Source organism: Bufo gargarizans, chromosome 6, assembly GCF_014858855.1.
Source record: "Bufo gargarizans isolate SCDJY-AF-19 chromosome 6, ASM1485885v1, whole genome shotgun sequence".
In the NCBI taxonomy this organism is placed as follows: domain Eukaryota; kingdom Metazoa; phylum Chordata; class Amphibia; order Anura; family Bufonidae; genus Bufo; species Bufo gargarizans.
In genome coordinates this window covers 307643361-307666471 of record NC_058085.1, presented here as the reverse complement: position 1 = coordinate 307666471, position 23111 = coordinate 307643361, and the positions used below count along the sequence as shown (strand labels likewise).

Here is a 23111-nt window from a genome sequence, read left to right as displayed (position 1 = left end):
AAATGACATCGTGCCTTGTGAGCTTTGAGTTTGACACATGTGACATAAAGCAAAGGATAATATGAAGGTGATTTTGCCTTGTAGTTGGCTCTTTTGCAATGAAGATATGTGACTTATAGAGTACTTGTCAACTCTCCTGAGAATAAACTCCAGCTAGTGGTAGGCTGATCTCCTTCTTAAGCATATGATTGAACTATTGTGATATCCTTGTGATATAGTATTTGACTTTAACTTTTCATAGTCTTAGGGCTCTTTCACACGAGCGGATGCCGTGCGTGGAATCCGCTGCGTGAAAGAGTGCCAAGCCCCGTTAAATATCACAGAGAGGCATGGAGTACATGGAGTAATCAAGTTAATGCTCCCTGTCTCTGCTGTCCGGAACGGGGCTTGGCACTCTTTCACGCAGCAGATTACCCACACGGGATCCGCTCGTGTGAAAGAGCCCTTATAAGATTGGGGTTGATTAATACTTCTCCCTGTTCATCATATTTTCCTGTTGGACACTTAGCAGATTTCACTGTGAATAGCATTCTGTAGCTTGCTATGCACTGTGAAACATAGAAGCTGCATAAGCCAAACTAAGCAACATCTTTAATAAAACCCTATTACAACATGTTAATTCCATGAGAAAAGGGCTCCAAATTCATCCATAGCCTTTAAAGGCAATAGATTAAAGGAAAACATTTTAGGAGCAAAGCAGTGAATGATTTAAAGAGAAATTAACACTCCAGCAAAAAGTACCTGTACTTAATAAATAAAAGTTTGGCAAACATACAGTATTAGAACGTAAATGTTTGTGTACGGTATATCTTGGCTCCATGGCGCAGTTTGGTCTGAGGTTAGTTTGCAATGTGATATAATAACAAAGGAAACCCTGTAACAGGACACCTATAATTCACGGACCAACATAAAGAACAAATATGACCCAGACAAAATCTGAAATTATTGTATGCTCAGAATCATTTGTATGCGCATGAATGGCTTCAATGCCTTTTTTTCATTTAACCAAACTATTTTATCTCGATGCTAAGCCAAAAGCTGTTTTGGGTCCAAGTCCTTCAGCCAAAGCTTCTCCACGCGGATGTATACTGACCCCAATAATAATGCTGTGCAAGTCTGCACTGATCTCTTTTGGTCTTGTAACATGAACTGCATGGCTTCTTTATTGGAGTATTTTGTAAAGGGAGCAGAGAGGCAAAGATTTATCTCCCAAAAAGTTATTGTGTGCTAGGTCCCTATATAAATATACCTATCATTCTACCGATCTACTGATCTACTGCATATCAGTATGTGGATAACGCGTATTTACTTATTTCTATACCAACCTTAACAATGCATCAGCTGCAACTAGAAACCAATAGATGTCGATAGAGTTCTATGTGCTTATCACCTATTGTGAATGGTGGATCCTGTGTTATCTGTGGTGTTACTTTGCATTGTAGTCCTGCCGCTGATGACAACAAGATAGCTCCTCAAAAGTTACCTGTATAGAACAGAAAATACACAGAGCAGCCTGATAAAGCTAAGTACCAAATTTGAAAAATATGTAGGCATATGTGAATAGTCACAGGTGTCCCAATAGGGGTCTAGATACGCCCACGTACGTCCAGCAAAAAGAATACGTACCCCTATAATTGCCAGCCACAGTCCCCTATCATTACTAGTCACAGTCTCCCCATAATTTCCAGCCACAGCCCACTGTATTTGCCAGCCACAGACCCCTAAGATAATGTCCAACCACAAACCCATTCCACATAAATGCCACATAAATGCCAGCTACAGCCCCCAAGGTATGTGCCAGCCACAACTCTACCAGGTACTAGCCACAGCTCATCTCAGAGGCAGATTGGCCATAGACCTTACAGGGACATTTCCCGGTGGGCCAGTGCTCGGGGGGAGCCCAATCTCTTCACTCTGCCGCTGCTCAGGTACATAATGAACTGAGAGAATCAGGTACTGATGTACATGGCTAGCTATCGCACATGCCCTCCTGAATTCAACTGTTGTGGCCGCATCTCACCTTATAAGCACCCTGCTCCATATCCTAATCAGAGAAAACTGCGGACAGAAAATGTCAGCTATTCATGGCCACCACAGAGGGACAGCTTTTTGGGCAATATATTGTGTTGCTCTGTGGTATACAGTTCTGATGGGACAGTATTTTGTGCTATGCTATTGCTGACGCCGCCTACTTGTGTTGCCCCGCCTTCTTTTAATTTAGACCCGCCTATAACATAGGGCCACTTTTTTTTTCAGGGCTAAGTTCCCAATCTGCCCCTGGCCCCTCTATTATTACTAACCAAAGCCCCCTCATCATTGCCAACCATAGTTTCCCCACATACAGTTTCCCCTTATGAGCCACAGTTTCCCCCACGTAATACTCATCTTCACACTGTGATATATAGTTATGCGTTGCCATTATGGAGATGTATATTGCTGTACTGTGGGTGCCTATGCACCCCAAGCTCTCAGGCACCCCCTACTCCATAGTGGCAATACACATACCGTAATTGTGTGTATCAATGTGGAATGTGTATTAGGTTGTAATAGGCTGCATCCATCTGCACTGTAATGTCTGTCCCCATAAAATAAAACAATAAAAATAAAAAATACTAATTTAGAAAATAAAAGTTAATGCAGTATATATTATTATAATTTAATAAACTACTTTTAATCAGTCATTTAAAAAAATTCTAGCATATTTTGCATTAAAGTGTCTCTTAACAACATCAATCAGCCGAAAACTGCAGGGGAACTTGGCAGCAACTCTTCAATTTCCCGGCAGCCGCACCACAAGGGAAATAAGCTTTTCCCAAATTCCTATATAAGGGTTCATTCACACAACCGTGATATTCGGCACTGATATTGGACAGTGTGCTTTCCGCATTTTGCAGAACGGCCGGTCCCTAATGGGAAAGTCCTATCCTTGTGCATAATGCGGACAAAAATAGGACAAGTTCTATTTCTTTTTGGAACGACCATGTGAATATACAGAATACACAGAATGCACACGGAGTAATTTCCTTTTTTTTTCCGGCCCGTTGAAGTGAATGGTTCCGCATACAGGCCGCCAAAAAAAACATAATGGACATGGAAATTTTTTTTGTTTGTGTGCATGAGCCCTAAATCAATGTGCTGCTTGATCCCCCCAAGTGGGAGACACTTTTCGTATCTGTTTTCTACTCTGGTTAGTTTGTTACATTAGAAATTGTTAAAAGGGTATTTGCAAATGAGTTTTCTGAACTAGACAACCCCTTTTAGAGCTGCCTGTTTAGTATACTATATAGTTTTTACCACTAAAGCCTCCTTAGTTGATACGCTTGCAGGTCGGGATGGTTCAGGTGAGAATTACAATGCAGCCATACAGATTTGTATTCTTAAAATCACATACACTCTTCTCAATAAGACACCGTCTGTCTCTTTAAGCCATTACTTTTTATTTTAAACACAGAAGACCTATAGACCATGAAGTTTTCTAAGGTCACTTCTGGCTCATATTAAGTGGGTCCAAAAGTGAAATTCTACCTCCACAATTTATTAGTCTTATGTAACAAATCTATGATCCCAGTGCAGAGCTGCAAGCAGCAGCCAACATTCACTGACATGCTCTTTCTTGTTGGACACTTTTCATGCTCTTAATATCACTCTTCATTCTGTCCAAATCCAGCTTGAAGAACTGTTTTTCAGTCCACTAAAAATTTAACTCCCTGTATTCCATGGAGCGTGCAATGTAGAACTCAACTTTTTTTATTTACAAAAATTGATAATACAAAAAACATTAGACTTCAATAAGGGAACTTTGGATCTGCACAAAGTAGTGATATCTTTTTTAAGTTGTACTTATCAGTAATGTGTGTGTGTTTTTTTTTTTTTGTCATTGGGATCAGTACATTATCCATTAACTAGAGGTGTTTCAGTGAGTAACAGGCTACGTATGGTCTTCTTACTGAATAGGGGCAGGGATTGGAAACGTAAAGTCGTCCTGGAAAAAAAAATACTAATAGTGGGCACATGTTGTAGGTGGTCCAAACTGACAGAAGACGGGGCAACACAGGTAGGCAGGGCCTTCAATACCATAGTGGAGAACAAAATACCGGCCCAGCATAACCAAATACCACAGTGCGGCACACAATACTGCTGCCCTCACCGCAGTATTCAGCTGTATCACCATCCTGAGGACAGCTGACTTCAGGAGGGCACCTGCACCCATTGGCCAAGTGCATAGGTACCTTTATTCTCCTAACATTCATTAATGCTAGTAGAGTTCTGGCCCCGTCCACTGCAGAAGTCGCATCCTATCCATAGCCCAGGCCAGAAACCTGTTAATGAACATGATGTTGGCAGAAACAGGATTTTCAGAAGAGAAGCATCACATCATTGTGTAACCTATCTATAAATTATCTGAAATTGCACAATGCCTCATCTTGCAAGTTAAGGTATGACATTATGGGTTCTAGTAACACCATACATTGATATTATATTTAGTGTGAACAGTAGCATAGACAATAAAAAGACAAGCTGATATTCCTTTTTTTTTTTTTTTTTTTTTTTTTACAGAGTCTTTAGAATTTGGACCATCCATTGTTGTCCATACTAGTGTACCATTTGGAAAAGAGCACCTAGAGCAAGATAAAGAAGCTGTACAGCCCTTGATTCTGAAGCATCTGGAATCAATATTGCCGAACCTTCCTAAACCAAAGGATATCAAGTGTCAGAAATGGCGGTATTCTCAGGTAGGCAGATCCATTCTTATATGAATCTAAAAATATTAACACGTTTTCTGTTCTGGATGCTAGGTATCTTAGGTAGGTTTTCTGGGAATTCTATGATTTTTAGTTTGGACTTTCCTGCCCATTCCCCCCATGTAAACAGATCACTCTGTTTCCATCCTGTATGTAACACTTCATGTTGCTGTATCCAACTAAACCCATAATGCACTTGAACTTCATCTGTGACAGATGAAGCACCTCCCCTAACCACGCCACGCTAGTTTATAGCTCCTCCCACCCAGCTAGTTATATAGACACTCCCCGTCACTGCCCCTAACCACGGCCAGCTAGTTTATAGCTCCTCCCACCCAGCTAGTTACATAGACACTCCCCGTCACTGCCCCTAACCACAGCCAGCTAGTTTATAGCTCCTCCCACCCAGCTAGTTATATAGACACTCCCCGTCACTGCCCCTAACCACAGCCAGCTAGTTTATAGCTTCTCCCACCCAGCTAGTTATATAGACACTTCCCGTCACTGCCCCTAACCATGGCCAGCTAGTTTATAGCTCCTCCCACCCAGCTAGTTATATAGACACTGCCCGTCACTGCCCCTAACCACGGCCAGCTAGTTTATAGCCCCTCCCACCCAACTAGTTATATAGACACTCCCCGTCACTGCCCCTAACCACGCCACGCTAGTTTATAGCTCCTCCCACCCAGCTAATTATATAGACACTCCCCGTCACTGCCCCTAACCACACCACGCTAGTTTATAGCTCCTCCCACACAACTAGTTATATAGACACTCCCCGTCACTGTCCTTGTTGCTGCTTTGACATGCCCATGGATACAACATCACAGGAAATAAAAAAGAGCTGTATGGACATGGACATGAGACCACAGCCCAGAACGGAAGATAGGAGCGATAAAGGTAAAAGAAATACATTACAAAATGACAACAAGGATGTTGATGCAAACCGGAAAAGCCCTTTAAGGACAGAACACACTTAGTTTAAGGAATCTGATATCCTATCCCTCTTTTTTCATCTAAACAGAGAAAAAGTCACATAATAGAGTAGAAAATAAAAATAAATGGTTTAGCATTAAAAAAGAAATGCTGGAGGTTGAGAAGCATCACTTTCAGTAGAGCTCCTATGTCAGTTTCCATATTGGCAAAAAAAAATAAAAAAATTGCTGAAGCTAAATATTGGTTGAGATGACGTTAAATGGATTTTCTGGGATTTTCATACTGATGGCCTATCCCCGGGATAGGTCATCAATATGAGATTGGTGGGGGTCTGCCTCATGGTACCCCAGCCAATCAGCTGTTAGTGAGCATCACAGCCTCCTTGCAGCTTACCAATCACAGAGCCGTCCATTTCATAGTGGCTGTGCTTGGTATTGCAGCTCAGCCTCATTTACTTGAGTTTCTGTGCTCAGGTAGTAATATTGGGCTTAAAGGGCATCGGCCAGTAGATGTGTGTTGGTCCCATTTTCATATGTGCCCCGCATTCCCGGAAAAATGATGTTTTAATATATGCAAATGAGCCTCTAGGAGCAACAAGGACATTACCATTACACCTAGAGGATCTGCTCTCTCTGCAACTGCCGCGTCTCCTGCACTTTCACTGACAGGGCCAGGTGTGATGATGTTTACACTGCCTGGCCCTGTCAATCAAAGTGCAGAAGGTGTGGTGGTTGCAGAGAAAAGTATAATGGCAGCACCCCGTTGCTCTTAGAGGCTCATTTGCATATATTAAGACATATTTTTTCTCAGCAATGCGGACACATATGAACATGGGACCAACACCGATGTCTTCAGCTGCCAAGCGCACATGTAACAGGTCAGCCGGTGTCATAGGTACAAATCTGCTGGCAGATGCCCTTTAACGATGGGGTGGCATCATTTAATTTTAGAACTTTCTTGAGATGCAATAAAATATTGCTAGGTCGAGCCATTAGGTAAAATAGAAAGTCAGCAGCTCGCTCATCATTAGCAGTGTACCCAATAAGAAGAAATTTACAGCACTGAATAAATATTTAAAGAAGTCACGCATTCCCTATAGCAGCCCACTTATTTGTCTTGAAAGCCAAAATGTCTTTTTTTCCATGTGAAAGAAATAAAATGTGCACTGTATGAAATCCATTATTTTGATGCTGAGTTAGCAACTTCAATTACTCACCAGAGATTACATGAATGGCAGTAAATATCGACATAAACTGTCCTATGTAAGCAGCATGTTGTGTGGGGGCGGTTGACATCTATCCTTCCACAGCGAGCAATGGCTCTCATATCTTCTCAGCACTCTGCAGAGTGAATGACTTCAAGAAAAAGGGAGTTTAACATCTTGTGTCTGGTTGACAGTAAATGCAGAAACAGGTCTTTCAGTCTATGTTCTGGTAACCTGATACCTAGAAAAGAAGAAAACCAAGTTCTTCTGCACAAATTGTAAGGCTCGTTTTGAATCGTGACCACTTTTGGCTGAAAAGTATTTTTCTACAGCTGAAGTCAAGCAACGCTATGCTTCATGGGTGTGCAGGAAAGACGGTCCTCCAAAACACCAAGGGCATACCATTAGAGGTCAGTGTGGATATGGTAGAGCAGCAGAACGTGTGCAATTCATGAGCCCTCAGGGTCAACCCTCAAAATCTAAATCTGCCTAAAATCAGCCATATTATTTGTTTGAAAACACCATTATTTCCATGGCATTGTACATCTAAGAGAGACTATACATATATAATATAAAACAACACAAGTACAACATGCATGGACACAGTAGGCTGGTGCAGAGGGGGAGAGGAGCCTGCTGGCGAAAGCTTACACTATGAAAGGGGAAGGACACAGTAGGTGAGGTTTTAAGGTTGATTTTGAAGGATTGGATGTTTGGGGAGTCTGATGTGCTTGGGTAGTGAGTTCCAGAGTATAGGAGAGACACCACAAGAAATCTTGTAGACGATTTTGTGAAGAACAGATGAGAGGAGAACCAAGAAGAAGATCTTGTGAGGATCGGAGATTACATGTGGGGATGTATCAAGAAAGCAGGTCAGAGATATAAAGAAGGGACAGATTGTCGACAGCCTTATACAGACGTGGACAAAATTGTTGGTACCCTTTGGTCAATGAAAGAAAAAGTCACAATGGTCACAGAAATAACTTTAATCTGACAAAAGTAATAATAAATTAAAATTCTATAAATGTTAACCAATGAAAGTCAGACATTGTTTTTCAACCATGCTTCAACAGAATTATGTAAAAAAATAAACTCATGAAACAGGCATGGACAAAAATGATGGTACCCCTAGAAAACACAGAACATAATGTGACCAAAGGGACATGTTAATTCAAGGTGTGTCCACTAATTAGCATCACAGGTGTCTACAACCTTGTAATCAGCCATTGGGCCTATATATATGGCTCCAGGTAATCACTGTGTTGTTTGGTGATATGGTGTGTACCACACTCGACATGGACCAGAGGAAGCAAAGGAAAGAGCTGTCTCAAGAGATCAGAAAGAAAATTATAGACAAGCATGTTAAAGGTAAAGGCTATAAGACCATCTCCAAGCAACTAGATGTTCCTGTGAGTACAGTTGCACATATTATTCATAAGTTTAAGATCCATGGGACTGTAGCCAACCTCCCTGGACGTGGCCGCAGGAGGAAAATTGATGACAAATCTAAGAGACGGATAATCCGAATGGTAACAAAAGAGCCTAGAAAGACTTCTAAAGAGATTCAAGGTGAACTTCATGCTCAAGGAACATCAGTGTCAGATCGCACCATCCGTCGTTGTTTGAGCCAAAGTGGACTACATGGGAGACGACCAAGGAGGACACCATTGTTGAAAACGAATCATAAAAAAGCAAGACTGGAATATGCCAAACTACATGTTGACAAGCCACAAAGCTTCTGGGAGAATGTCCTGTGGACAGATGAGACAAAAATCGAAGTTTTTGCCAAGGCACATCAGCTGTATGTTCACAGACGAAAAAATGAAGCATATCAAGAAAAGAACACTGTCCCTACTGTGAAACATGGAGGAGGCTCTGTTATGTTCTGGGGCTGCTTTGCTGCGTCTGGCACAGGGTGTCTTGAATCTGTGCAGGGTACAATGAAATCTCAAGACTATCAAGGAATTCTAGAGAGAAATGTACTAGCCAGTGTCAGAAAGCTTGGTCTCAGTCGCAGGTCATGGGTCTTGCAACAGGACAATGACCCAAAACACACCGCTAAAAACACCCAAGAATGGCTAAGAGGAAAAAATTGGACTATTCTAAAGTGGCCTTCTATGAGCCCTGACCTCAATCCTATTGAGCATCTTTGGAAGGAGCTGAAACATGCAGTCTGGAAAAGGCACCCTTCAAACCGGACACAACTGGAGCAGTTTGCTCATGAGGAGTGGGCCAAAATACCTGCTGAGAGGTGCAGATGTCTCATTGACAGTTACAGGAAGCGTTTGATTGCAGTGATTGCCTCAAAAGGTTGCGCAACAAAATATTAAGTTAGGGGTACCATCATTTTTGTCCATGCCTGTTTCATGAGTTTATTTTTTTACATAATTCTGTTGAAGCATGGTTGAAAAACAATGTCTGACTTTCATTGGTTAACATTTATAGAATTTTAATTTATTATTACTTTTGTCAGATTAAAGTTATTTCTGTGACCATTGTGACTTTTTCTTTCATTGACCAAAGGGTACCAACAATTTTGTCCACGTCTGTATGTAGTTGTTAGTATCTTGAGGGGAGAGGCAGAGGAGAAACAAGGTCAGAGGTGGATTACTCGGGCAGGAGAGTTGAGGATAGATTGGAGGGATGTGAGTATTCTAGAAAGGAGGCTTCAAAGGAGAATGTTACAGTAGTCCTGGAGGGAGGTGACAAGGGCATGCAATAGCATTTTAGTTGACTCAGGGGTGAGGAAGGAGAGAATACGAGAGATGTTCTTAAGTTGAAAGCGGCAAGTTGAGGTTAGGTCTTGGATGTGTTGTTTGAGGGACAGGGCAGAATTAAGTGCTATTCCCAGGCAGTGGACCTGTGAGACTGGAGAAAGTGTGGTGCTGTTAACTGTAATCGATAAGTCTGGTTCCAACTGCCCAAGGCTTCCATGTCTGTACATTCACCAACTGCATGTGTTTGTCATTGTGGTATCGTGAAGAGGTTATGTCATGAGTTATGTAAAAAATGTAAATCAGACATCATATAGTACTTGCCAATGCCTTTCTAATAAAAGCTAGAACCTGCCCTGTACCTCACATGGATCCAGAGATCTCCACATTCACTGCTCCAAGTGCTCAGCTAGATTATCTTCAGCCTGGCAGCTCAGGGGCCGTGTCCTTTCTGCTCCAGCACTATTCTACAGCTGCCCCAGCTTCTTACAGAACATGTGGCTGGTAGCAGTTAAAGTTTTAAACTGAGCACATTCGACGAGCTCAGTGAGACCGACAAAAAACAAGGAAAAGAACTAACAGCAGGTGGCGCTATACAGATACATTTTATTGAATAGCTCACTGGCTTTACAAAAATTACATTCTGGTTTGAAAAATGTAGAATATGTTTTGTGACACTTACCCCCTTAAGTAAATGGAGCTGAGCTGCAATACCAGACGCAACTCATAGACAAATAGGGCATTGCTTCTGTTAAAATATTTTAATCCTAGGCGACTGTTGTAATTCGGCTATTAGAGTGTCCAAATGAGGTGACACCCAAGAGCTAATACTCAATGCCAGCCTGCTACATAGTCTAATGTAGGTCATGACATTTAAACCACTCTGTAATTCAGTATAACACAAGGCACTTTTAAACATCTTTGGATATGTGATTGAAACCCACTTGAAAGTCATCAGTCATGTTCACAATTATCAATCAATAAACATCTTTAGATATTTACAAGTGAAATGGTGCTCCATTGGTGCTTGACTGTAATATCATGTTAGCTTCCCTCATCCAAATTATTAAATGAACCTGATTGAAGGGGATCAAGTTCTTACCAGAAACTTGTGGCCCCTTCCTCCTAGCATCCATATTAGCTCATTGGTCCCTACTGATAATATGTTCTTACATGTCTAAAAAGGTGGTCTAGAAGGAATAATACTGTGAACAGATAATGTAGTAAATGGAAAAAAAGAATTTTTGATGCGTGCCCACAAAATAAATATACAATTGACTGGTGTACAGAAGTAGCAAACATTGGTTGGATTTTATGAGGAAATATATATATATATTTATTTTTTTAAAGGACCGCAAAAGGGTTAAAAATATAAAAATAAGCCATACTCACCCACACCAATCCGTGCCATTCCAAATCCGGTCCAGTCTTCACTGCTCTCCACTTCCCAGTCCAGAAGAAACGTACCGGAAATGCCAAGAAAGGTCCACTCAGCCAGTCACTGGCCATCTCATCGCCCGTGATTGGGCCTTTCCTGTCATTTCCAGCTCCTCAAGCTGGGCGCAGAAAGTGGAGAGCAGTGGGGACCAGACCAGCACTGGAACACCAGCAGTAGAAAATTGGTGAGGGTGAGTATGGAAAAAAATGTATTTACATTTTTTTGCGTTCCTTTATAAAAAAATAATAATAATGTATTTCCCTAGGAAAGCTTCTTTCATTTAACGCTTAAAGGGGTTGTACAGGATTTTTATATTGATGGCCTATTCTTAGTACAAGGGTTACAACAAAACAGCTGATCGGTGGGGCTGTATGGTGTCAGACCCCGGGCTATCTGAAATTTAAGGCATATCATGAGAATAGGCTATCAATTTGTTTTACTATTTTATACAGTAGTATTAAGTGTTAATTAAAGTTTAATCAGGGTTCCCGCACTGGATGTGATTTTATGAGTCCGTTAAGTCAGGAGTATCCTAGAATAAGACAGTTACAGTAGCGTATATTTTGGATTTTTCACACCACTGCTTTATATGCATGGAATATTCTTCCCTATAAGATGTATCACTCTAGAATAAATCCAATTGCACTTAATATAACTGCTCTGAATTGCAAGGAAAATATTGCACACTTTAACTAATCGAACTAGAATGGAAAGCTGTACCTGTAAACTCAGTGAAGGAACGCTGCTCACAGGATGGAGCACATAAAATCGATAAAAGGGTCTACTGAAATGTCAGAGGAAGACAGCAAATGTATACAGATAATGGGATCCTAAATCTAGGATGATTTGAGCGTTTATTGCATGCTTTCGGTTACCAGCACAATGTAAGCACCCCTCTGGGATTGTGAAGTAAGGCTTATTAGAGTTGTTTTGGTGGAAGCCATTATTCTGATGGTGGCAGAAAAAAATCTGTCCGCAGAGAGAGAGAAAATCTGAAAATGTTGTAGCCTTTGAATTCAGTTGTGGCATACAATATCAGCCTAGCTATTTTTCAGGTAAGTCCCAGCGGCATCTACAAGATGTGCTAAAGAGTTAGAGGAACACTCTGGGTTATGATTAGTGCAGGCTTGAGGGGAGCTGCATGACACAATGAGTCACAAAACAGCTACCAATAGGCTAACATGGTGATTTGTGAAGTACCAGTCATTCTATAGTGAATTTAACTGATACTTGCTAACTCTCCCATAATGTCCAGAAGGCTCCCAGAAAAAGAGGAGACTTCCTGGACCCCTAGAGGAGCTTGCAAATCTCCAGAGAAGTGCATTGAGGACTGCTTTCTCCTGGAAAGCAGTCCTCCATTAACACTAATTGTATCTGGCTCTGGGAAGCTACAGCCCCAGTGCCCATACATCCTTTGAGAGGCCATGACATGTCCAGAAAGGGGGGCATGGCTATGAGGACAAAAAGACAAAGTCCTCAAATAGTGGACACATCCACACTAGAAAAGTCTTGACAGTGCACTTCACATGCTACACCTCTGTCCTCCCATAGGCCAACTCTGACAAGTTGGCAGGTACAACCCCAGTTCCAAAATAGTTGGGTCACTGTATAAAATGTAAAAAAAAAAAAGAAAATGAAAACAGAATGCTATCGTCTGCAGCTCTCATAGACCTCTATTTTTTCACAGTAGATCATGGGACACATATCAGATGTTGAAGGTGAGACCATTTCATGAAACAAATTAACTAATTCAGGACTTGACAGCAGCAACGCATCTCAAAAAAAGTTGGGACAGGGCCATGTCTACCATTGTGTAGCATCCCCTCTCCTTTTAACAACAGTCTGTAAATGTCTGGGAAGTGAGTAGACCAATTGATGGGGATTTGGGAGTGGAATGTTGTCCCATTCTTGTCTGATATAGGGTTCTAGGTGCTCAACAGTCCTGGGTCTTTGCCAGATTTTTTGTTTCATGATGCACCAAATGTTTTCTATTGCTCGAAGGTCTAAACTGCAGTCAGGCCAGCTCAGCATCCGGACTCTTCTTCTGAGAAGTCATGTTGTTGGGATGGATGCAGTATGGGATTTAGCATTGGCTTGCTGAAATGTGCAAGGCCTTATCTGAAAGAGATGTCTGCATGGGAGCATATGTTATTCTAAAACCTCGCTTTCAACATCTGATATGTGTTCTATGTTCTATTGTGAATATAATATGGGTCTATGAGATTTCTAAATCATTGCATTCTGTTTTTATTTACATTTTACACAGCGTCCCAACTTTTTTGGAATCAAGGTTGTATGATGTAACCGTATCTGTATTTTATCAAGGTTGAAAGCTGAACTCCAATCCAGGGTTTTGGTTACATTGCATTTAACAAATATAGGAAGTCTGTATCCTAGTAGGCCAGTAGATCCTGCGCACCGCTGACAGGAGTGGAGACCATGGTACATAAACATGCTGTCAGGACTCTGATGTATTTTTCTAATTAGCCACTAAGGGCTGCTGTTTCACCCACTCTAAACTATTGTGTTGCACTTCTACTCTTCACCACTGGAGGCTGCTGTGTTGCTCTCAGATTTGCCCTTAACAAAGATGGCCAATGTGTGCTGACTGGAAGCCATCTAGTTTCCTGTTTTGGCCTACTTTTACCCATGTGGCAATTCAATCATTGCTTGAGTATTGTGACCAGTGATAGCCAGTTCGCAGTGTTCGTCGACGAACACATGCGATCTGCCATCTTTATTCCCAAGCCCGACAATGCAGAGGTAAGTCCTTACCTGTGCCCGCACCGCGAGCCGCTCTGAAACACATGCGGTCACCGGGAGCAGGCAGTTCCGAGAACAGCCTGATGAAGGCCCCCAGCGGCTGTTCTCAGAACTGGCTGCTCCCGGTCACCGGATTTGTTTTAGACCGGCTCACGCACAGGTAAGGGCTTACCTCTGCATCGCCGGACTTGTGAGTTAAGATGGCAGATCGCATGTGTTCGCTGGCGAACACTGCGAACTGGCCATCACTGATTGTGACTAGTTCTAGTCTCCTGCTCCTCAGAACCGTCTTACCCAGACTGTTTCTACTCCTTGCTCTATAACCACCTCTTGATCTACACTTCAAACTGCACTAAGGACAACATCTCTATAGTTCATAACTAGGCCTGGCTTATTCCATCTGGCTACCACATTTCAGCCGTGTCTACCAGTATTGTAACACATGGGTTACATCTCTGCCACATCAGTACCACAAGCATAGTTAATCAAAAGCAGAAATCCAGCTTTTAAAATGCCATTCTCTCTTGGCTTATACCAGCAAGACCATAACAAGGATTAAGAAAGGCCTTGGGTGGCCAAAAAATTGCCTTTTTACAGTCTTGCTGGTATGAGCTAATAGTGTCTATGTCCCATGCAGGATAGCATGATAGAAAATTCTGTCCTTGTGACTACCATGATAATATCAGTAAGGGTTTTTGGCTTATAGTATAATTAGTGATGAGCAAATCAAAGTCCACAAAGTGGACTTCGATCTGAATTTCAGGATAAATTTGATTGGCCGCGAAGCTGAATTTCCTCGTGCTCACGGTAGTGAATCGATTTAACCCGAAATTGTGTAAAAACTTAAATAATACCTGCCTGATACATTTGCTCACGACGGGCTGACTACTGATATCTCGGTTAAAGAACTTAGCCGAAATTCCGTGCGCTATGACGTAAAATGTCACCACGCCGGCTGGTGTGATTTCGCACCAGACCTTCAAGCAAGATGGTGGCCGCCAGCCTGTCACGAGCAAATGGATCAGGTAAGTATTTTTTTGTTTAAAGTTTTGCACTGTGTTCTTAATATCAGATGCCGCTATCATGTATGAACATGGCATCTGAGGGGTACAATAACGCGGGGAGGCGCAATCACCGCTCCCTTTCATTGCACCCACTACTTACAAAGAAATTCGTCACAAACTGGATTTTTTTGTAAAATTCTGCGAAGCAGCCGTATCAAATTTTTAAATACTTCTCTCATCTCTAACTATAATTTTCATAGAAATTAAATCTAGGGGCTGAATGCAGCATTCAGCCTCTGAAATGACCCTCCAACTGGTGGGTTCCATGTATATGATATTTATCATCATTAGCTAGTCAAAGGCTAACCAAAACTCCAACAAAATTATGCATTTTAAGACATTTAAAACTAATAGAGCCAGCACAACCTGGGGCCCTAGGATCATCACCATGCAGGGGCTGTAGAATGTAATCCATCCCATGTACAGCAGCATATGTGGATCCAAGTACGGACTCCATCATAGCGGGTCCTGCGGGAACACTGCCTGATTGCCTGCTGTTCAGGCCTCCCCAGACAAGGATTATTTATCTTCCTATATGTTAGGTTTTTTGGGTAGCTATGATGCCGTCCTGTTATGCACCACACTAGTCTCGGTAATGTGAGACTCTGAGAGAGCTAAATCCATATGATACTGTTGTTTTAAGCTCATGAATGATAATTATGATCTTGTTTCTTCTCAAAACATTGATTCCAGACATGTATAACTATGACCCATTCTATACTGTATATCTCAAAATCATATAATCCCCTTGTGTATATTGTGTTAATCATAACTGTACATTCTTCTAGTAAAATATTAGTCCCCCTCCCGCACGCACACCCCCACAGACGCCCCTGCACACACACCACAAAGAATGTTACCATAAGAAAACCAATAAGGTAGTAAATCCATGATTCTCAAATATAGTTACCAAACTGTTGGTAACCCATTGCTTCTACAAACAAAATGAAAAGGCGATGTGGTTTAAGGAAGAGGGTTATGGCTTAACATGTCACTTTTGCACCACAATTCTGACATAAATTCTGTCTTAAAGTAAGCCAACCAATAGTTAGTATAGAGTCAGAAAAAAGTCTCTATTCCTGTGATAAATCTTGGGCAGTTTCGGCTGACTAAGTTCTATAAAAAAAAAAACAAAAAAAAACCTAGAGACATCCATAATGTAGACACATTTCCTTCTTGTACTATTCGCAGAGACTTTGCAGCAGGATGTGTGTGCTTTATGGCAGGTGCATTAAAGGGATTCTGTCATCAGATTTGTGCCCTATAAGCTAAACATATGGCCATGTCGGTGCTAATAACATGAATCCTAAACTGCCCTTATTAAACCTGCTTGTGGCTCGATTAGCCCAAAAAACAGGTTTTTATAAGCTGTCACTCACCTACCTAAGGTGCCCAAGGGGTTTTACATTAATCCATGGTGCCCGCCCGGACCCCTCGCCGTCTGGTGCCCAGCGCCGCCTTCCTCACCTCAGCGCCGCCTCCTCAATCTACCCGTCCCTCTGCCAGATCCGGCGCCTGCGCATTAGGCTCAGCCTGATGCGCCGCGGACTTCGTTGAGCGAAGTGCGCATGCGCATCAGGATGAGCCTAGTGCGCAGGCGCCGGATCTGGCAGAGGGACGGGTGGATTGAGGAGGCGGCGCTGAGGTGAGGAAGGCTGCGCTGGGCACCAGACGGCGAGGGTGCAGACGGGCACCCTGGATTAACGTAAAACCCCTTGGGCACCTTAGGTAGGTGAGTGACAGCTTATAAAAACCTGTTTTTTGGGCTAATAGAGCCACAAGCAGGTTTAATAAGGGCAGTTTAGGATTCATGTTATTAGCACCGACATGGCCACATGTTTATCTTATAGGGCACAAATCTGAGGACAGAATCCCTTTAAGTTAATGGAAAATATACAGTGTTGCAGTCTCCAGGAAGTGAGAGAGGAAATTAATACACCGCCTTATCTATGTATATAGTATCGCTATACTGCCTTATCTTGACCTCCAGCAGTACATTAGATATATCATTACCTTGCCCACCTCCTAATGAGAATGAGGTGGCTTATTCTGTCCCAGTCTATATGGCAAAGATAACAGTTTTGCTGCTGAAAGGAAATTGGAGGAATTTATCAAAGGCAGTACCCTAGTTTTCTGGCATATGAAAAGTCATATATATTTGCACAAAAAAAGGCATTTTTACTTCAGTCTCACTACATTTGGGAAAAAGTGGCAGGGGCGAAGACTGATTTACTATAATTTATGCCACAAACTGGCAAATCTATGCTAGTTTACAGTTGGCATACTGTAGATTAGCTTTTTTGGTGCACGGCCTTTGAAATATATTATTAGGCTTGTAGTTCTTAATAATTTTTTATTTTTTTTTAGGCTGGCGTATGAAACACCAAACTTAAGAAATCCACCCATTATGTCTGAGATTTTTTTTTTTAATATCAATGGCCAGAGAAATAAAAAAAAAACTTTCAATTTTTTTTTAAAAAGTATTTTATAACTGCAATGCAAACCTGATGTAAATAAGATATAAATTTTTATAGTTTACTATTATTATTATTATTATTACTTTTAAAGGCTGTATCTATAGGATGTGATACATAGGAGAGATAGTGTTTAAGGGAATAAAATAACTTCTTATCGTCCTGTACCCCTAATTATATCAAGTATTGGACATCTGTAGCCTCGGCTCCAATGTGCACTGATCTGCTGTGTTTATACAAGCATCCAAACAGTCCACGGCCATTTACATCACACGCTCAACCAATTATTTATCTTACCGGCTTCTTCTGTAAACCAGTCTAAAATATACTAATTTAACACTGGGAGTCTCCCCCGCATAGTTTACATAATTATTCACTCATTCCCCAAAAGACTTGAAAGGCTGGTATGTAGCTAAAAAATGTAATCTAAATAACAAAGCAATAACGTATGCATCAGAACTGCCTAATACTAATGTGTACTGCTCTGTTCACATCTCGTTTTTGGTTATATCGGAGGTAGACATCAGTAGTATTTCCCAGCATATACCTTTGATGGAAACCTCCACAGTGGCATTTGTCAGTCATAGGCTTCCATTGTAAAAAAATAAATATTGTGTAGTATACAGGGGTTTTTATGGTTTCCTGTATAGGAAAGCATAGTAGACAATGCTGTCCTATATACTGAAAAAAGTATACCAATGCAAACCAGCTGAGCCTATGCCAAAATGGACATACTTAGAAGGCATACATAGGGAATGTTCCTGACGTATACCTCTGACATAAACTAAAACAATAGTAAAGTATGATGTTCACCGCTTTAGGATGCACTTGATAATTTAAAAGGTCCATAGATTGAAGCGCAAAAGACACCGTCCGCCAACGGCAACTAGATAGCCAAGGAAAGTGAAGTATTCCAGCGCTTCTTAAAATCAATTACCTTTATTGTATATCCATAAATGCAGAAGATACAGACCAACGCGCTTTAAACCATGTGGATTCTTGCTCTCAAAATAACTGCAGGAGTGATACACAAATGTAAAACCATTATGAACTTATCAGCTATATTACTAGGGATCATTAGGGACAAGACGAATCCTAGAAGAACCAGTAGTATTATGGCCAAAGCTTTTTCAAACATCCAGCAATCTACCTATACATTATTCTGAACGTAACAGCAATCAATAAATATATATGTGATCACTTTTAAAGTTGAGTTTGAGACTTTGTTTTTAAGCACATAATCCAAATTGCTTCTCGAATGAGAACGCATTTCTACCAGTCCCAATACTCAAGTGGTTCAAAACGCGTAAACGTTGGACTGTATCTCCTGTTTTTATGGATATGCAATAAAGGATTTTGATTTGAAGAATCGCCGGATTACTGCACTTCCCTTGGATATTCAGTTAACATGATCCCTACTTGGTTCCTATTTACTAATTGAATGGAAAAAATTGGAAAGGGAAATTTACAATACTGGTGTCTTCTTGTATGGCAGAGTGGCTTTTGGGCCCTCTCAGGTGGCAGGGCCTAATACAGACTGCTGCTTGTACACCCCCTATAGCTTTGCCTCTGTCTACAATACAATATGCCCTTAAACCTGAGGTGACTTAGACCTTAATACAAATATTACTAATTTCTACTTTTTTAGGCTACTTTCACACTAGCGTTTTGGCTTTCTGTTTGTGAGATCCGTTCAGGGCTCTCACAAGCGGTCCAAAACGGGTCAGTTTTGCCCTAATGCATTCCGATTGGAAAAGGATCCGCTCAGAATGCATCAGTTTGCCTCTGTTCCGTCTCCATTCCGCTTTGGAGGCGGACACCAAAACACTGCTCGCAGCGTTTTGGTGTCCGTCAGACGAAACTGAGCCAATGTAAGTCAATGAGGTTGGATCCATTTTCACTGACACAATCTGGCACAATAGAAAACGGATCCGTCCTCTATTGACTTTCAATGTTGTTCAAGACGGATCCGTCTTGGCTATGTTACAGATAGTACAAACGGATCCGTTCTGAATGGATGCAGACGTTTGTATTATCTGAACGGATCCGTCTGTGCAGATCCATGACGGATCCGCAGCAAACGCGAGTGTGAAAGTAGCCTGAGCAAAATGGAAGATAAACCAAGTAAAGCCTAAACATCAGTAGCCACACAAGATAAAATAATGCTGAATTGCCCAACCCTCCAGGACCACAGTGTCCATACCCCGAGCTACATCCTTGGTATCAGTGTAGCTCCAGTTGTCCTCACATTGTGCATTCACTTGCGTCAGATATATTTGTTTGTGCTGAAGTCCGGGTCAGATCTGATGACAATCTGCATTGTTTGAATGTGAATGGGATTCTTATAACCTGCTTCACATGGTACGGAAAATTTCTGCTCAGATTTTTGTCCAATTATTTTCATAGATTTTCCATGTAAACGTGAAGGATTATTCCCCAATATGAATGACAATGGAGTGTCGTCCACGGATTTCTGCTGCGGAAATACAAACCGGCAAGCATGTTAGCCCCCTGGGTGCTGTGCCACATTGCAGCTGTGCTGTGTTTTGGATGCAGCAAAGCAAAAAGCATGAAAACTACCGCATGCGGTTTTTGCAGCAACATGCCTGCGGCTATGGTGCATTTTCATCCAGCAAAGGGAAAAAGCAAATCACCCAGAAAAACTGAATGAAATTAATTATCACATGGAGTTACATTAATGTAAGTCTGTTGGGTGTTTTCCCTTTGCTGGTAAGTTAACTCCAGGTAAGTTGTTGCAAAAACTGCCTGCGTTTTGTAATGCGTTTTTTTGCCACATCCAAAACGTGGCATAATCGTGATGTGTGGCAGCACCCTGATAGTAAAGAATGTAAGTCACTTAGCCGAAGAGCTGCTGATTAACCTACCAATGCTGGGTTTATAGATTGCTACCGACAGGCAATTAGCTTTGGAGAGTAGAGGTATTCTACCCTCTTAAGTAATAAAATAATATAATGAAAATGATTTAATCATAAAAAAGTCACAAAATGTTTACTCCAGTAAAGGGATGGAGAAGAAAGTGATTGTATTGTTATTGTCCATATTGCTTCCTTTGCTAGCTTCATTCATTTTTCCATCACATTATACACTGCTCATTTCCATGGTTACGACCACCCTGCGGTCCAGCAGCGGTGGTTGTGCTTGCACACTGTAGGAAGAAGCGCTGACCTTCGCACTCTCACATGGTCTCGGCCTCCAGAGAGGCCTGCACTTTTTCCTATAGTGGGCAAGCACAGCCACAGCTAATGGATTGCAGGGTGGTCATAACCATGGGAATGAGCAGTGTATAATGCGATGGAAAAATGAATCCAGCCAGCAAAGGAGGCAACATGGACAATCACAGTACATTAGTAAGTGCCTTGTATTAACTTTGTCCACATAATAAATGCCATTTGCTGAAGTTAGACAACCCCTTTAACCCCCTTGGCGACATCTTTAAAGATGATGCCCGCTCGGATGTGCAGTGGGTGCCATAGCCACGGGTTTCTGCTGCTTAAAACAGCAGAGACCTAAGGCGGATGTATGTTACATTTAACCCCACAGATGCCGTGGTCAAATCTTTAAAAAAAAAAATATATATATATATATAAAAGTTCTAATCATCTCCCTTTCCCCAAAATCAAAATAAACAATAAAAGAAAACATTATAGGCATCGCCTTGTGAAAAAAAACACCTGTACTATTAAAATTTAACAATATTTATCTCATACAGTGAATGGCGTAATGGAAAAAAATTCAAAATGGCCAATTCGCCATTTTTTTTGTCACTTTACCTCCCCTCAAAAATGTCATAAAAAGTGATCAAAAAGTCACACACACTTCAGAATGGTATCACTGAAAAGTACATATCGCCTCACAAAAAATGAGCCTTCATACAGTTCTGTACACATAACTACAAAAAAGTTATAGGGGTCAGAATATGGCGATGAAAAGAAAAAAACTATTTTTTTAAGGTTTTGATTTTTTTTTTCCAATGTTAAAACGCAGCAAAAACGATACAAGTGTGGTATTGTTGCAATCGTAATAACCTGGAGAATGAAGGTCATTTTACCACATACGGAACGCTGTAAAAAAACAACAACATAAAACTGTGGCAGAATTGCAATTTTTTTTTTCCAGTTCCACTCCATTTGGAATTGTTTTCCAGCTCCACACTACATCATATGAAATATTAAAATACAAGCCCTCAATAAGGTTATGTAAATGGAAAAAATAAGAAAGTTATGGCTCAGGGAAGGCGGTGACTGAAAAACGAAAATGAAAAAATGGAAAATAGCAAGGTCCTCTTAAGGTTAAAGATGCATCAAATTTATTAAACATTGTGTGATATTCAAACAATTTGGCACAAACCGCGGAAAGAGAGAATCCTACAAAACTGACTTCAGAAATTCCCCTCATGATAACTCTCCCTCAATGTTTTGTCTATAACTCAAGCTCATAACAGTAGTGTAACAGTTGGCAGGATCATCTGGCGGTATCATGTCTTTTGGGGCTTCTTGACTTTCCTCTGAGGGCAGATTATTAGAATATGCAGTATGTCGCTCATTATATTCAATGGCACGTCGATGGCGATATTTAGTTGACACATTACCTTTAGTTTATTTGTGTCGTACAGAATAAGTACAGGTGTTCTATATGGGCGCGTAACGGAGCAGATTTTGTCGCTGACTTCTATTGCTATGATTTATATTGCAGGTTACAAAGGCCTTTCCTGATTGTCCAGGTCAGATAACCCTGCACAGCAAGCCTTTCCTTCTATGCGGTGGAGACGGATTTACGCATTCAAACTTTGATGGATGTACCGAATCAGCATTACGCATTGTGGAAACTCTAGTCTCTCAGTCAAAGCATTGACACTAGGTGATTAAATATAAAGTAGTGATGTGATCATATACATTTTTATGGGTGAGCATTACAACATTGTGCTCTCAGCTTAATTACATTTATTGTTTAGAATGGCTTATTGGCATCATCTAAAACTGATGCTCTTATATGATGGCTAGTAACGTAAAATCTATTGTTATGGAATAATGAAACTGATATATTAAAGCTTTTATGGCTCAGTTGTGTTATTGAAGGCAAAATCACAGTTTTTACATTAGAAGAGGCTTTTTGTATTAAAGACAAAAATCAACTTACCAACTAGTACACCTTTGCACTGATTTTGATTCCGCAGGGTGTGTGTAAGTCCTTCACTTAGCTGCTGATGGTGATATAAATCAATCGGAACTCTTCTCCTAGCTCAATGGTTTCCTTTGCTTTCTCTCTTTCCTCTCTGAGATAGCAGCAAGGAGGGTGGGGAGTCATATGTGTATGGAGAGGGAGAAAATATCAAGAGTAAAGCTCAAACAGGCTAGAAATAGGGAGGAAAGCACTCACATATTTCTCCACTCCTGCATTCTGTTGGCCTGACCTGCCAGTCTTCCCCTTCCTCTTCTGGGTGGCCCAGCTGCTGGAGTAACTTTCTTCCACTGGTTTATGCTGTGGCCAGCTTCCTGCTGGCAGTGCCTCTCGCACGTGCTTTAATCTTCCTCAGCCAATAGCTGGTTACCCAGGTGTACTTAAAGGACTTATCCAACCCCTAAAATGCCTTCCCATATGTTCAAGAACCTCACACTGGTTATACTTACCTGGCTCCCTGACACCTGTGTCACATCTAAAACCTGCATGGCTGCCGCCGCCGCATCTCCCCGTCTCGCGGATTAAATCATCCAGCAGAGAGAGCCAATAGCAGGCCATGATGGGAACGAGCCTCCCT

At 41.3% G+C, this 23111-nt stretch overlaps 1 protein-coding gene across 1 annotated transcript in view; it reads left to right on the top strand.

Annotated features, from left to right (window-relative positions):
- Positions 1–22499, top strand: part of RNLS (renalase, FAD dependent amine oxidase) — a 184133-nt gene extending 161634 nt beyond the window's left edge. The window contains exons 6-7 of the mRNA XM_044297848.1: positions 4558–4733; positions 22049–22499. Coding sequence (XP_044153783.1) covers positions 4558–4733; positions 22049–22207 — 335 coding nt within the window. The 3' untranslated portion in view covers positions 22208–22499. The remainder of the gene's footprint in view (positions 1–4557; positions 4734–22048) is intronic.
- Positions 22500–23111: the final 612 nt, after the last annotated feature.